This window comes from Phlebotomus papatasi, chromosome 1 (genome assembly GCF_024763615.1).
Source record: "Phlebotomus papatasi isolate M1 chromosome 1, Ppap_2.1, whole genome shotgun sequence".
NCBI lineage: Eukaryota > Metazoa > Arthropoda > Insecta > Diptera > Psychodidae > Phlebotomus > Phlebotomus papatasi.
Window position 1 is genome coordinate 58812477 of NC_077222.1, and position 16859 is coordinate 58829335.

The following is a 16859-nucleotide window of genomic DNA, read 5'->3' on the forward strand; positions in this document are numbered from 1 at the left end:
ATTCCTATCTGTCGGTGGCAAAACTATCATGGAAAACCGGCTCCATAATGGGTGTTTGTAAGAGTTCAGTCAGAATGGTGCCCGATCCTGCAAAGGATTGGACTTTTTCTCGAAGGTTCTGGTCATAGTATTACTCTTTTAATAAAAACAATTAAAAAAAAATGCTATATCTGTATAATCATTAAAAAAATGAATCTTGAAGTGAAGTGTGCAAATTGCAGACAGCTTGCAATATCGGACATTTCTTTGGTTTTTCAAAAATCTATAATTTTTTGTAATGTTTCAATTTTAGGGGTTAAACAGTGTTTAAAAAAAGAGTTTGTCCTCTACGAACGGGATGCTGTAGAAAAATCCTTAGAAGAGGTCCTGTGGGATTTTGGTGTCCGATATAGCATACAAAGCAATACTTCTTTTTATTTAATTTTAAAATTTATTAACAATAATTTTAGAGGAAAAATATGATAGACTCCTTTTTAAATTTTCAAACAAAAAATTTTAATTTGTATTAAAAACAGATGGACGACGGGAATGGTTTTTAGCCATCCATATATTCGTGATCAGATCAGGAACTGGCCAAGGCAAACACATTCTGGCAAAGTTTGGGGCCGATCGGAGGACATGAGATTTTGTTAGGATTATAGTAGGTGAGATTGTTAAGAATCTCACCTAATACTACAGTTCAAAAATAGGATCTTGGGGCTTTTATGATAATGTCCAAAATTAGTTCCTTCAGTCCTAAAAATACATCAGAGCATTTTAAAATTTTACAATTAGATAAACTCTCGCGTATAAAAGGCCTATAACACCTTAACTGAAGAAATTAAAAAAGAATTTTTCAAAATAGTGCTGAAATGTGATAATAAATAGTTTGAAAATTTTTTTATGCTCATGTAAAATTCGTATATATCACTAAAGTTTAAATTAGCTGAAAATTTACAGGAGATTAAGGGCCCAAATAGACTTAGGCTGATCCTCAAGAATATTATTAGCCTGTAAAATTTTGTAGTAAAGATTTATCCCAAACTGTCATACACTGAGGTCATTAGGATCATCGATTAGAAATCCTTTGTATAAATTTCCTTTACCTAATCCATTACTACCAAATTTTATAGGCTAAATATTCTCGAGGATAATCATTGAAAATATTTAGCTTGTAAAATTTAACAGATAAGTGTTAGGAAAAGGAAATTAATGCGGAAGACTTCTGATTAATGATTCTAAGTTATCAGTGTATAACAATTTAGGATAAGTTTTTACTGCAAAATTTTACAGTCTAAATATTCACGATGATCAGCCTGAGTCTATTTTGGCTCTAAGAAAAACTTAATATAAATCATTTTTTGACAATAAATATAAATTTAAGCCAAAGCCAAACTGTTCCACGTTCTACTTGTTACTACAGGATTAATTTTGACGAAAGATCATTTACGAAAACAAAAATGTTCAAAATACCTACCTTGTAAATATAAGCTTGATCAGAGGGAAAGTTGATTGAACTGTATCGTTATAGATGTTGTGATTATAAAAGAATCAGAGCAAAGAAATTAAAGACAAACGTTTTTGATACAGGGTTTTAGTGGCAAGATCCTGTATCTTTTTTTTATATAAAAAGATTATCAATTTAATCAACTATAACGAGTAAAAAAAGATCATGTAGGTAGAGTAAAGTAATTCACAATACAGCTATATTTCATTCATTTTATTTGCATGTTCATTCATAAAGTCATTTTTTATCTATAATCCAAGTATTTCTTTAAATCGTGACTCAGAATAATAGATGGTCTGAAATGTGACCGGATTTCAATTGTATCTCTCAATCTTATAATTGGTTTTATTGAATGAAGAGCGATAGATGATATTGAAAACCTGCAAGTGCTAAAATATTTCATCAGTTATTAATTCTTCCTTGAAATCAATGAACTCAAATGCTTGATTGCAACAGTGTTGTATAATATTGAATCTTGACTAATTTATAGAGATACTAAAAATTGTATAAAATTAATTGTATGAAGCAATGTGACATGGTTTTCCGGTTATTTTGTAGTGCCTCCTTATCGCGCCTGAGGTCAAGTTAGGATCAAGTTTTCTGTTCCACTTAGAAATTCAGAATGAGAAAAATCCCTCCATTAGTTGGTCCATTGGTATGTGGTGAGTGAGTGTTTTTGCATGATGAAATTGTGCCTTGTGCAAGGAGTTCTTCCGATTCTGGCCGTATTGGCCACAGTGGTTGTAGGTGCACCAAAAATGGGCAGAAAAAATCACTTTCTCAGTGGTCTCTGCAGTCCAGACGACGTGATGATCTACACAGATGATACGAGAATAGAAAATTCTGGGCCAAGTATTCTCAATGCCACGCTTGAGGTGAGCGCGCCCAAGTTCAAGAGGTGTAAGCAAAAAATGATGTTTATTCATAAATCTCTCTATCTCCAAAACAGATCTATATTGATCCACCAGTACCAATAAAGTGTATAATAGCCGAAGATCAAATGGATGACGGAACTGGTGGCGTTATGACGCTCAATTCGGGTGGTATGAATCACAATTGGGTCTTTCTCGATGTTCAGGGTCAATACGGTCAGGGATTTCACTTCAAGATACACATTTATGGTTTCCCGCCATCTGAAAATGGTCCAACACTCACCATCCGTGCAACTTGAACAATGATCTTTCTTACATTTCTTTATTTTAGCTTTTCTTGTACACAAATAAAATGGGGAAAATTGTAGCACCTACAAAAAAAACTGATTTTCAGTTGGGGAGTACAGGGAATACATAATTAATAAGTTAAGAAGATTGCTGGGCTTGGGGGACATTTAGCGGGTAAGGATTGGTGTTAATAATCATTGAGAGGGATTCTCGGGATTGGCGGCTTTTAAGGCGGAACGAATGTTGCTGCCTCGGAAGCCAGTTCGCCGGGAACTACCACGATATCCGCTACTTGATGATGAAGAGCCACTGGAACTTGTTGAGCCACCTGATGTACTTGAACTTCCGGAGTTGCCATCTGATCCACCAGAAATGCCACTAGCAGTCGATGAACTTGCGGATCCTGCACCTCCGTCTGTTGTCTGTTTCTCACTCGCAATAATTCCTCCATCGCTGTCGCCAGATGAACTGGCTGATCCACCTGAAGAACCTCCATCACCACCAGCTCCCACTTCGATATCTCCTCCTAAAAATAGTAGGAAAGTGAAAAATATTCTTTTGGAAATAATAATCTTTGCTATTTGCCCTATTTGTCTCACCTTGGTTGGCATCGATGTCTCCATCTGCTGCTCCAGCAGCACCATCATCACCATCAGCTACTCCTGCATTTCCATCATTTCCATCTACGGCACCAACTCCAGATCCAGACAACGGTCCAGGTCCTGCAGGACCAACTGCTCCCGGTCCAGCTGCACCAGCAGCTCCTGGTCCGCCAAATACAGATGGATAGTAACTGAATGGTGGTAGGTATGGGTTTACATTGTATCCACCGCCGAAGGAGTCATAGATCAGAGGGTAGGAGTTGTAGGGATAAGGTTGGAGATTGATAGGATTGGTAGCTTGTCGGTTAAAGTCCTGGGGTGTAGACAATGGGATCAAATTGGGTGGAAGACCATATTCATTGAGTGGGATTGGTGAATTTTCCTTCAGTAAGTTGGTATTTGCAACAGAACCAGCATCGAGTTGAGCATCATTTCCACTAATGATGGATTGATCGCTGGTTACTCCACTACTAGAAGATCCAGCTGATTCTTCAGCAGCAGCAGCGGATGCAACGGCTGCTCCTCCTGCAGCAGATTTCTGAAAAATGTTCAAATTAGCTTTTGAAGTGAAATTTAAATTTAAAAAAATAACTACCTCCTGCTGATGGCTAAAGAAGGAAAATTGATTTCTGGCTTGGAATCCAGGCACAGGACCGGGAATAAAACCTCCATGGTGATGGTATGGACCGGCATAGGGGTCGTAGAGACCAAAGGCATTTTGATGGTGAGCTAGACCAAACGTGGAATAGCCAAAGCCAGCATCGTGAATTGTGGGTTGTACGACAGGATAAGCTCTGCTGGGAATAAGATTCTGGTCTGTGGTGATGAGTGCATTGTAGACTTTGGGTGACTTGAGTGTGGTTGAGTGGACAAGTGTGACCAGCAGAGCGCTGAAGAGCACAAGAGTCTGCAATTACAAATGACAAATTCATCCATAAATCTCTATCATGCATGACTGGTTCTGCGTGTGATCATCTTGATGAATGGATGTGAGTCTCCGCGGGCCAAAACACGCATTCATGGGTGATGATGATGAAGTAACTCAAGACATGGCAATAAAGTTGCATCAAAGAGTGCAATAAAACTACTGGTGGATACTTGTCTTTTTCCTCCTAAAAGTGAAATCGTGCACAAGAGTATAATTTTTTGTCATATACTTGGCTAAATATTTTGCTCCAAGCATTCTCATAATATGCTTCTGATGGCAATCAAAAGATAGGCGGTTTTAAAGGCCATGCGGATTTTTCCGCCAAAATCACACACCACCGCTGAAATGTTAATGTTCTATCGTGGTCATGGTATTTTGATGAAAAAAAAAATTAACCACACTTAATCCAAGTTCTTACGATAGATCATAAGCTATTTTCTCAATCACGATCTCGTAGACACTCTCTTTGTGTCCACACAAATTTGCTTGGAGAATTGGACACTGAGAACAATTATTAGTTCTTTTGAAAATTAGTTTCGTAGTTGTTCTATTTTAATTTATGTTGTATTTCTCATATTTCAGAATTTTTGTGGAAAAACACAGCAAAGAAAGGTGTTTTCTTGCTTTCTACTTTTTTAAGGGTAAAAGTATTCTTTAAAAATGTAACTGTGCTATCGAAGAACTAGAATTTTTCAAACTAAAATTCAAATAAAATTTTCACAATAATTATTCCTATGCGCTGTCCTGTGTTAAAAATCAGTTGAATTGATAGATTTTCTTTAATTCAATGACAAAAATAATCTTTATTCCACAAAAAAAACACGTTTAACTCTTTCCGGACCGCAGCATATGCTGCTAGCCGATATCAGCATTTTTTAATCAAAAATATCTAAGCTCAGGAATTAATTGAGGTCCTACAAAAAATATCTCACATTTGGACATCCTTATAGCATATAATGATCCACAAGAATCGGATTTTTATCAGTTCTGAATAATTAAAAAACATTGTTTTTCATAGAATATGCATATGCTTCTTTGGGTAAGAGTCCCAAAAGAGACGGAAGAGTTAAATATGCTAAAATAGCATAAAATGTGTTTGCTCATTTATTGAAAAAATTATTTTGAATTTAGCAAATTAACATGTTAAAATTGCTCATTAATTTTAATTTTTTTTGCAGCCAAACAAGTAGTCTTTTATATCAAATTGTTTTTGTTAAATTTATTTATTCGTTAATTTTATTTGTGACGAAAAAGTATAATAATTACAATGGATTAATACCGATCCAGTATCGGGAATAATTCCAACCGTGATAATCGTTTTATAAGCCAAACATAACAGATAAGTAATTTTTGAAAAGCGTTTTAAGTAAAAATCTAACAATTTACAGTAGACTCGCTCAATCGTCTCTTTTTCAATCGGGCGAAAAATTTTGTTGTCAATGTTCACGTTTAATTATGAAGCAAATTTGCTCAAATTCGCTGTAAGTTCCTTTTATTTTATCATAATTTTTTATAATTGAGCGCTTTTTTGTGGAATTTACAATGACTTTGGCGCCCAAATCATTCGATAATTTGGATGACATATTGCCCCGCCTGATTAAGAGAGAGTCTACTGTACTTGAACAAATTTCTTGAAAAATATATTCCTATTTAAATTTATAAATAAATTTAAAGATAGATCAAATAATATAAATTTTAAGGAGTTCTAGACCTCTTAATGAGAAATTATTGTCATAAAAAATTATTGTGAAATTCGTACTGTGATATTACGGTAGGAAACTTAAAGTTTTGATATTTTTTAGCTTTAAGTCTTGTTTTATGAGTAAAGTGAATATTTACAATATAAATAAAATAAGAGAATGATTTTTAGTAATACGTTAAATTAGGAATTTTATTTGTTTTTTTTTTCAATTTAAATTTTAATTTCAATTTAATATATATAACTGCCTTTGACCTAGTGCTCTTGAAAGCATATTTCAGAGATACAGAACTTAAAGAATTTCATATTTGAGTAATAGCGGCCACCGCCGTCGTATGCCCTAGGTACACTTACAACTTGAGTCGATAGAAATAGATAATGATCAGATTACATTTCCATTGGTTTCGGACTAATCCGTCTGTCGACTTAAGCCGAGAAACGACTTAATTAGTGAAAAACTGATGGAAATAGTCGAATCGTTTAATTCGATTATAATTACGTTAACCCTTTAAGGACGACAGGGTCACCGGTACCGTGTCCCAAAAATAAAAACTAAATTTTCGGACTATTTAGAAGGCAAAAAAATGTTTTTGTTTTTGGGACAACGATGTCCCACTCGTCCTTAAAGCATTAAGTCATCTCTCTGCTTAAGTTGTAAGTTTATCTGGGGCTTTACCGTTGTTGACCAACCTTCAGAGTCAAAACGATGAAAAATTCTTTCTCAAGTTGTATAAGTCATCTACATCATCCAAAGGGTTTACAAAATAAATAAATAAAATAAGCAAGAGCAAAAAAGATTAAAAAAAAGCAACTTAAGGGTCAAAATAGACTCAGGCTGATCCTAGAGAATATTTAGCCTGTAAAATTTGGAAGCAAATGATTAGATGAAGTAAGTTTATGTGAAGGACCTCTAATTGATGATCGTAAGCCCTTCAGTGTATGACAGTTTGGATTAAATCGTTCATGTAAAATTTTTTCGAATACCCTTGAGGATCAGCCTGAGTTTATTTGGGCCATAAGTCTCCAAGAAGCTTAGGATAAGCCGTCGTTTCTTCTCTCTTCTCTAGGATGTTTGTTCCAGAAAGTTACCTTCTCAATGAAGGATATTTATTCATTTACATTTTTTTATTTAGGAATTTTATAAAGTAAACTGGGACAATTTTATAGTTTTTGTGTAAATTTTGATGGCAGCAGAAAATCAATTCGAATAGTTCAAAAAATATATATATACAAATAAATTGATGCATTTAAATTTCGTCAGTAGAAATTGTTTTGCTAAAACTTTAAAGAAATTAGAACGCTCACATAATATTTGTTTTGGAATTGTCTATGTTAAAATGTTAAATGATATTCTGCTTTTTTGAGTTTTATTAAGAAAAGAATAATAAAACACATTGAAAATATAGATAAAAACAAGTATAATAATTTTTTATATCAAAATTCAAAATAATAATTTCCTTATAAATATAATTTTATTTATTTCTCAAATTTATCATTGCACGCTGTGGTCGTAACATCTCAATAAATTTAATTGCACGTTTATAGAATTATAAGACTAATATAAATCAGTATTATGAGTAACACTTTACCAGATTCAAAGAATAAAATTTCTATTGAAGAAATTAAATAGTGAATAAATTTTGTTCTAGGAAAATTTTTCTTAGTGTAATTTAAATCGCAAAATAGAACCATATAATAAGTGGAACTGAATAATATGATGAATTTAATACTATAGAATATTCAATTAAAAGCCCTCAATTATATACAAATTTCACAGATATTGTGAACGATTTTTTGTGAGTGCAGAGATCGCGAAATATTGGTGGAAATGATTTGCGTAGGTCTTTGAGGAGAATTTATAACCGTGGCCGAAAAAATTGATGGTGGTTCCTCAACAGGACGGTGTTCCATGGTACGTGGATACTTTTCTGGCAAGTTACTTATTGCAGACTTATTTGTAAATTAGCCAACAATGAAACGCACTTTGCCTTCAGAGATTTCTGTCTCGCCAAAGTGAGTGGAGGAAATGGTATACGAAAAGTTTGTAAAGACATGGAGGTGGATTTTTACTCAATAATTAATTAAAATTCTACCTGTGTATACTGTATAGTTAGATTAGATGCATTTTACACCTCTCATTCATTCTTTTTGATTCTTTTTTTTTGAAAGTTTTTCCCTGACAATTATAATTTCCTCTTTCTCACTCTCACACGTTTTTCTTTGCACTTCTATTTCTTAGTCATATGTGAGAACATAATTCATTGTATATTGAGACAAATATTCTCTTTCTATCTCGAGTGCGTTTTTTTTAACATTGCAAAATTACCATTTGTTTGGATTTTATGCGATCAAACAATACATGGGATGAAATAACTGTTTTCATGTCTCTAATCTCTCAATATAATACTTGGAAGTTTAAGAAGAAAAATAATGCTATAGAGCAAGTTGGAGGTTTAATGTAGAGTCTGTACAGATACCTCGTTAGGCAATGGATTAAATTCTCGCAGTATTTGGGTTAAAATGTATTCAAAAGAATTCTTTCTCCATCCCGCAATTGAGAGATTTCAATCGCACGAAAGGAGTGAAAGAAGAAATTGCAGAGGAGAAAGAAACCAATTGGAAATTGAGGATAGATTGGAAATAAGAACACTTTATTGTTCTACATTTTAGAGCAACTCTTTCATCTTAAAAATTCCACCCACACACCATTTCCTCCTGCAGATACTTCCGTGTTTTATGCAAAACTATTACCAATTGCACAATGAGATAAATATTAGGTTTATTGTTTCTTCTTGATTCACTTTTTTTTCCTTCATATAGCCACGCTTTTTTCCATTTGAGTGATACCAATAATGAAATTATCTCCCACTCTTTGGCGGTACATTTTATTATATGCTTGAAAGGCCTGAGACAAATCACAAGAGTCATTGAGTGCACTTTAAATTAAAACACCCTCGAGCCATTTTAAGTGCCAGGAGAGACAGCTCTATACCAGTCTCAGCAATTGCTGGGACAAAGAATGGATACAGAAAAAAATGTTGATCATTATTAAACAATTAACCAACACTGAAATTATCGCAAAATTAATTGTGCAAGAAAATTATGTGAAAACTCACTTTAATTGTTTGATTCATGATTTTTTTTTTATTAATCCTCAGCCAGTGGCACTTTTTCTTGCAAGCACACGCAAACGGAAACTGAAGAAAATCACCGAAAAAAAAAGAAACTGACCACTGTGCAAGGAGAGTGTCGCGAAAGATTTTGTGAAAATAGTTCAAAAAAAAAAAAATAATATAGCACGATGTTTGCACTTGAACGTAACACAATTTTTTGGGCACTATTTTTCTCACTTTGCGTTTCTATTTGGTGTCTATTTTCACAAAGAGTGAATTGAACAGTAAATAACACTGAAGAGATTTTAAACTTTTCTACCCGACGTGAATTCTCTTAAAGTCATTTACATCTTCACCATTCAAACGAATGAATTAATATAACGAGTTGCTTACCTTTATATATTCCTCAACTTGCGCCTTACTCAGTGTCGCTGTTGTGGAGATATGCTGAACTTCGCAAACTTACACTTTATAGTGTATTAGAGTTGTGTAGTTACACTGAGAGAAAAAAAATATACATTATATTGCAAAACTATCAATATACATTTTAAAATGACACCAACAGATTGGGCCGTATTTTCGTAAAAGTAGTCAGTAAATGTTAAATTCATTCAATAAAACAGAATTATGTATAAATTGTAAATGCTCAAAAATAGTGAAATATTCCTTTTAAAAAGAAAATAAAGAACTTATCAGTCATCTTGGAATTTCTAGTTTGATATAAAAGGATTTATGAACAGTATTTTTCTTAACCGAAATTGAATTTTCATTGGTCAAAATTTTTATTTTTTACTGGGCAATTTTTAATTATTTACTAATCAATTTGATTTCTTATTTACTGGTCTGTTAATTTTTTAAAAAATAATATTTTCCCCTATTTAAAATATTTTAGTTGATTTGAGACTCTACTTAGATTGAGGATTTTTATTAAATATTTCGTTTTGTTTTCATCTTTTTCATCTTTCAATAACTTTAAAAATTTTATAGACGTTGCGAAAAAAGATAATCCTTGTTGTCCTGAGTCCACTTATGTCTTCTGAAAACTCCAGACTAGAAACCCTAAGATCTTATATCTCATAATAATTAAGTTCTTTTAACCTCGCTCATTAATTCCTTTACGAAAAAAAGAGGCGACAAAGTATACCATACTTTGCGAAATGTTCGAACTCGTGCCTTAGGTGTTATCCCTCATTCCAAATTCTTTTCGCTTTATTTGCCATTTACTGGTTCTAATCGATTTGAACCGATTCATAAATTACTTAAAAGATATCCTAAAATAGCATAGGAGTAATACAATTGATTTTCGGACAAAATTTACTTATCGATCTCATTACCGGTTTACAATTCACAACTGATTGGAAATGGTTCAGACTTACCCGAAATTTCAAGACCTTTCCAACGAGGTCAAATATGATCCTTAAAGGACAGAAAAGACGAACTACAAAAGACTAGCGACTAATTGTTACGTTTAGAGCAGATTTTTACAAGGCTTTTTTGCCTCAAGGATCATTTGTGATAAAATAATATTTTAGGGAAAACTCTTCAGGAATTGAAATCACTAGTAACACTATTATGTACATTAGCATTCACTAAATATTTTTCATTTGAATATTATTAAATTGTTATTTATTTAAATTATTTTTTAACGATATTTTTTTATATTTTCTCGCAGTGCAAAATTCTCCTTTGTAGTGTAGGCTCTTATGAAGTTGTATTTGTTGTTGCACATTTGAGAGTGAAGCCCCGCGAGGCACTTGATCTTAAAGTGTGGGTATCCATTATATTTCTGTGATTCAGGTATAGTTGATTGTTTATTAAATGTAACTCTTCTTAGCCATATGTTTATAAACATTACACATACCACGTTTCTCTGAGACTTCAGAACGGCCTGTGATCCCTCCGCTATGCAAAGTAATTATTTCCACCGGTGCGGAGTAGAGGGCGAGATTTGCGGAGACAGCGAGAATTATGGTGTGCATGTAATGCATTTAATGAATTATAGATCCAAACTCCAATCAACTCATACTCACTATTCTGTAAGATAATTTTAATATTTATGAAAAGTGGATGAATGGTATTTTGTTGAACAAGACACGATTTTCGAGAGATTCTCTACTGCGATCTTAATTGAATGTTTTGTTAATTACTCATTTAATATAAAAAAGAAGGGAAAATTGCATCTTCGCAATATTGAATCATTTTTGTTAGGGTGTGAAAAATTCACATGAATTATATTAAGTGAATAAATTAATTGGGACTTTGTTGATTTCTACAATTTATTATCTTCCATATATTGCAAAGTGCTAACTTTATAATTGGAAAAGAGCATATCACTTCTCGGAAATTGAGGGAAAAAATACTTGAATAAATCGGTTTTGTGGGAAAATTCTGGAAAACCAATATACAGCTAGGAAAAAGCTCGAGAAATTTTCTCATATAATATTTCCCTCAGTGACCCAAGTGTAGCTTTGACCCACTTTTTCTGACGTATTTAACCCCTAAAACACTGGTATAATTGATGATCACTATTTTGCACAGCAGCGTCACGAAATTCACAGTTGCCCTGACCATGAAATTGTGATTAAATTCACTCAAGTTTACGTTAATAGTTTTAAATCTATTTTCTCTCAATGGGAATTTCTCGCAAAGTGTTCAACGAATTGAATCTGTAGTACAATAACTCTCTAGTAGATGGTTAACATTGCAACTTCATTCTTGGGTTGGAATCCCAACTTAAAGTAAGTTTATCTCAATACAGAGTCATACTAGGGGTATGGTTTATTTTTTAGTACTTTACCTTGGATAAATACAATTGTTCATCCATTAATTGAATTTTTAACATTTTCAGCAGGTTACTATATTCTTTATAAGTGTCATTTATTAGTTTCCTATTGAGAAATATTATGAAATTTTGCAGAAGAAAAATATTCGTATCTAAAAAAAAATATTAAGGTAAAGTACCCTAGTCGGCCGGTTTCTCAACTCGGCCAGTGCGACTATTTATTCAATTTACTTAGATTTGTTATAATATGGTCTTACCGATTTAACATTATAAGGTGTATTATATTATATATAACGTAAATCAGTGAAAATTTCATAGAAATTGACTATAAAACGTTAAAAAAATTGGTTAAATAATTCAACTGGCCGAGTTGAGAAACCGGCCGACTAGAGGGTACTTTACCTTACATAATTCTTTTAGTTTCGTGCCTTCAGCAAAAGAAATTTACTTTATATTATTTTCGCACATTTCTTACTAATGAATTTCTTTTCTTCTAAAATGTCTCTTTAGCCTAAAGATATTCTTTGTTAATCTTACACATTATACTATTTCAATTTTGAGTAAATTAATGCTACAATAACTGAACTATCTTAAAAGAACAAAGATATCATTTTAAATTTTATATAATATAAAATATAGTGTATTTTACAATTTACATACATCAAACAGTTTCAGATATTAAAATCTTCCAAATAGAAAAAAAATGGAGAGAGTTTCAAAGCTATAATTGCATTCAGAAAAATCTGTACGGAAATCCGTTAGTATTACTACTGCATGTAAATTCAAAACAGATTGATTCATTTTGTATTACCCTCACATGAACTAATATTGTAGAGCAGAAAACACACATAAAAGGATAAAAATTGTTTTTTTTCTGCAAGCAAAATCTTTTAGAATTAAGATTATTTTAAAGTAAATGTTTAATTTCTGGCTAATATTCTGTTTTGAACATACATCTGTAATGTATTCACCAATAACAAAGGAATTTCTTTAATCCTTTAAATTTACGTACGACTTATTTTCAGAACGTAGAGAGTTTAAAAATTATACGCCAACGCAACGGCGAAAAATATGATTCAAGTTTGTTTTTTCTCTGTATAAAATATTATTTAATTGAAGTTTTCGTTTTTTGAAAATCACTTTTAATTAAAGTAAAAATTAAAAATACAATTAAAATAGTAAAAATCGTGAAACCTATATAAAATTTATTTTGAAAATGAAAATATACGATTCTAGAATTTTACAATGCGAATTCTTATAGAATGATTTTTTTCTGTATTTTTAAGAATTAAGTGTATAAATGCGTTAATTTAATATGGCAAAAAATGCATAGTCAACATTGATGTGATAAAATATATAGTTCATTTCCCAACAATATTTTCCGCGTAACTTTCAATTACACTATGAAATACGATTTTTGGCATACTGATCTCACATGGTACGTGATCGATTCGAGTCTCCTGATTAAAAATCTGTTCACACAATAGACTCCTCTGAGGACTATGTGCATTTCATCCATAGAAGATATCTCGTTCCGATCCTTCAAATGCCTTATAGGCCTTATATTTGATTTTAAGTAGAATAGAATAGAAAACAGCAAAAACAAAAAAGGACGGGGCAATCATCTTCCAGATGGACCCCTAATTAAAAAAGGAAAATTGTGATGTGTAGGAGTAAAGAAAAACAGATTCTTTATCAAGAAACTCGACTTTATCAAACGTACCATATGAGATCCGTAGGTCAAAAAAGACTGTCAATTTGTAGCATAGTGTTATAGTTGTATTAACAATGTGAAAATTTATTATGTTTGTAAATTTTAACTTAATATGCATACTTTATATATATGATCATGTCGACCAAAAGTTTCTTGACAAATCTATGTTCGAGAAACCAGGTGAATAAAATTATGGAAAAAAAATCTTTATTTTTGAAAATTAGTTGTCTATCATTAATTTTATTTATTTATTTCAAAAAAGTAATAATTTTATTTCATACAAGAATCCAAAAGTTGATCATTTTTCATCGGTTAAAAGATTCTTTACATATTATCGCTTGCATCGACCTTTGTCGTATCTGCATTCGTTTTGTATCTGCATTTGATGCAAGCTCCGATACAGACGTCGTCTCTTGCGAGAAATGATGGCACAATGCAGTTACGGCAATGATAGATGCAACCGACGATATCTGAAAAAGTAATTCGAAATAGTCAAAAATGTGCAATGAACTTTTTGTAATCCGATCATACTTTTAGGTTACATCATTAGAGAGGCACATGATGGGTTTGTACTTTATATTGTACATTTTACAAAATTTTAAATAGTAAATATTAAACTCGGCATTATAAACCATGGAAGATACGGTGTAATATCATACTGTAACTATTCTGCGTTTCACATATGTATATCTCTACGTCTTAGCCTTTTAAATAATTTTCTAGATACATTTTCGAGACAAATTATAGTTTATTATTAATTTTTATTCAAAAGTATCGCTATCAGGGCTTACTTTTAGGAAATTTAAAGCTGAAATGATAATCATGTCTCATGAAAAGTTGTCAGTAGGAAGTTATGGCAAATGCTGATTAAACTGACGAATATCTTCTGATGGATACTGACGTAGAAAAAATCGAAAGACATGGCTTCTAAAAACCATTATTGAAATTGTTTTAAGTGTGTCTTTATTTTTGGTTTCACTATAGGAGAAACGGAGGCACCACCGAACATGGGGTAGCATCGAACACTCTGATTTTTTGATTAAATATTAGACTTCAGAGGACGAGACCGATATGAATTCATAGATACTACAGGGATGTTTGTTCACTGAAGAAATGGTCGCCATAGCTTAAGTACTTTAGAAAGGGACAGATAATCCTAACCGGCTTATGTAGGTGAGATTCTTAACGTGAGCTAACTCGGAGTGCATGCAAATTCGATTTGATGCTGAAGTAGGGAGACGCCATTAAGTTATCTTGAATCAAATTCGTGAAATTATACAAATTTTGTATTTAAACCAAAATATCAAGGATTTGAATGAACTGACAGAAAAGTGATATATGGGTGAAATGTAGACCAGAATGTTCTCTATAATTTTGCCGTAGAACTTGAACTCATCAATTACTCAGAAGCCAAGATAAGCGAGGTTTTTTGTTTCTTAACTCGTTTTTTCATCCAGAGTGCCCCAAGTAGTCATTTGTTGAACTTCAACTATATCAAAGAATTGTTGTATTTTGCGGGACTTTCCATTTAAACCCCTATTTTAAGTGTCTTGGTGGAGTAGAGGCAGTCAAATTGGCATCTGAGTGATTTCAAAGCGTTATTATGGGAAAAATCAATTTTTTCACACTTAAACGGCAAAATCGGAGTGATAGCGTAGTCTGAGCGGAAAATGATGTATGGACGAAATGTAGAGACAAATGTGCTCTACAATTATGTTGAAGTAATCATCAAAATCGGTTCAGCGACAGTCGAGATAATTGAGGTTATGTGATATTGAAATTGGTTTTTCGACTGTGGCGCCCCTGGTGTTGGTCCCACGAAGTTCAAATATTCTAGAAAGTTGTAGCATTTGGTGAGATCTTTCGTTTAAGCCCTCATTCATCAAAATCGGTCACATAGAACCGGAGATATGATTTTTTGAATTTCGTGAACTTTGACCCCTCATATCTCCGGTTCTATTGAAACCACAGCGCACATACGCACCATTTTGGAAACGTCCTAGACTGGACTACAACATACTAAAATTTCATTAACTTGCACAATGCCGTTTTTGAGAAAAGTGACTTTGAATTTCGATGAATTTTGACGCTATCACAGCGCCACCTGTGGTGACTTTTTGAACTTCCATCTGAAAGTGCTCATCGAGACGAAACCAAAAAGGTAAAATTTAGGTCGCTATGTTAATTAGAACCGGAGATAGAGGCCGGTCAATGTTCGAACTTTGACCCCTTATAGCTCGGGTCAGGGGTTTTAGATCGGCTTAAGGTTTTTTTTTGTTTGATAGGTATAATCAACGGCTACAACATACTAAATTTTCAGCCCGATGCACAATGGAATTTTTGAGTTATTTAACTTTTAAGATTTAAAAATTTTCTTTTTAAAAAAAGCGCCCCTAGCGGTGGTTTTATGAACTTGCGATGTTAGAAGGGGAAGTGGCATTTCACGAGAGCTTTCCAAAAAGCCCTCACTTTTTAAATTCTGACAATTAGAACCGGAGTTATGGCCATTTTAAGAAATTTTTTTTGGACCCTTATAGCTCGGGTCAGGGGGGTCGGGGGACCTTAAGTTTGGTATTGATGGAAAGCTCTAAGGCCCAGCTATAACATACTAAAATTTGAGTCCGCTGAATGCCATAGGGGCGGAGCTATTGAGAAAACAAAAAAAGGGGGGTCTTCAAAATGGCGGAAGGAGGGGTGGGGGGTGGGGGGTCTATGCACCAAGTTGCAATTTTCACCCGATATATAACCTTTGCCGAAAACCGCAAGTCGATATCTTTTTTAGTTTAGGAGCTATTAAGCTCCAAAGAGCGGCCGGCCGGCCGGCCGGGAACGTAAATTAGCCACATATATATTCGTGATCAGGAAGTGCTGAAACACATTTTGGCCAAGTTTGAGGTCGATCGGACGACATGAAATTTTGTTAGGATTATAGTAGGTGAGATTGTTAAGAATCTCACCTAATAAAACAGTGTTCGGGTGCTTCCCCATGTTCGGTAGTGCCCCAGTTTTTCCTACATGTATGAAACTTCCTCATGTAATAATATACATTGAAAAAAAAATAGTGAAAAATGATTGGATGTTTTACAATGATTTTCGTTATTAATTTAGACAAATGTAACTTTTGTGTACTGCTATACATTTTATGTAATTTCCATAATATTTTATTTAAAATCTGATAAATTTTAGAGGAAATATTATAGATACAAGTGTGTAATGAGTTGTTAAATTTTTCCGTCTGTTTACACGTTTTACTAAAAATTTCTATTACATATTCTTGAATTACACTTTTTCATGAGGTTCATATTTGTGAAACCTTGCAACAAATGGCATGAAAGCATATCAAAAGATTATCATTGTAATCTTATTTTAGACTCT

At 33.0% G+C, this 16859-nt stretch overlaps 2 protein-coding genes across 2 annotated transcripts; one reads left to right on the forward strand and one right to left on the reverse strand.

Annotated features, from left to right (window-relative positions):
- Positions 1-1833: 1833 nt before the first annotated feature.
- Positions 1834-2657, forward strand: LOC129809458 (uncharacterized). The gene is made up of 2 exons (XM_055859282.1): positions 1834-2361; positions 2436-2657. The coding sequence occupies exons 1-2, from the start codon at positions 2167-2169 to the stop codon at positions 2655-2657; spliced, it is 417 nt and encodes a 138-aa protein (XP_055715257.1). The 5' UTR covers positions 1834-2166.
- Positions 2658-2666: 9 nt separating this feature from the next.
- Positions 2667-9370, reverse strand: LOC129809457 (uncharacterized). Its single transcript, XM_055859281.1, has 4 exons — positions 8992-9370; positions 3844-4155; positions 3246-3786; positions 2667-3172 (listed from the first exon to the last, which is right to left on the reverse strand). Exons 1-4 carry the CDS (start codon positions 9007-9009, stop codon positions 2841-2843), a joined length of 1203 nt encoding a protein of 400 aa, XP_055715256.1. The 5' UTR covers positions 9010-9370; the 3' UTR covers positions 2667-2840.
- Between the last annotated feature and the right edge of the window lie 7489 nt (positions 9371-16859).

Coding starts and splice junctions, on each gene's coding strand:
- LOC129809458 (XM_055859282.1), top strand. CDS start 2,167: ATGATGAAATTGTGCCTTGTGCAAGGAGTTCTTCCGATTCTGGCCGTA. Junction 2,362..2,435: donor TTCTCAATGCCACGCTTGAG/GTGAGCGCGCCC, acceptor TCTCCAAAACAG/ATCTATATTGATCCACCAGT.
- LOC129809457 (XM_055859281.1), bottom strand. Junction 3,787..3,843: donor TCTTTAGCCATCAGCAGGAG/GTAGTTATTTTT, acceptor AACATTTTTCAG/AAATCTGCTGCAGGAGGAGC. Junction 3,173..3,245: donor AGACATCGATGCCAACCAAG/GTGAGACAAATA, acceptor TACTATTTTTAG/GAGGAGATATCGAAGTGGGA.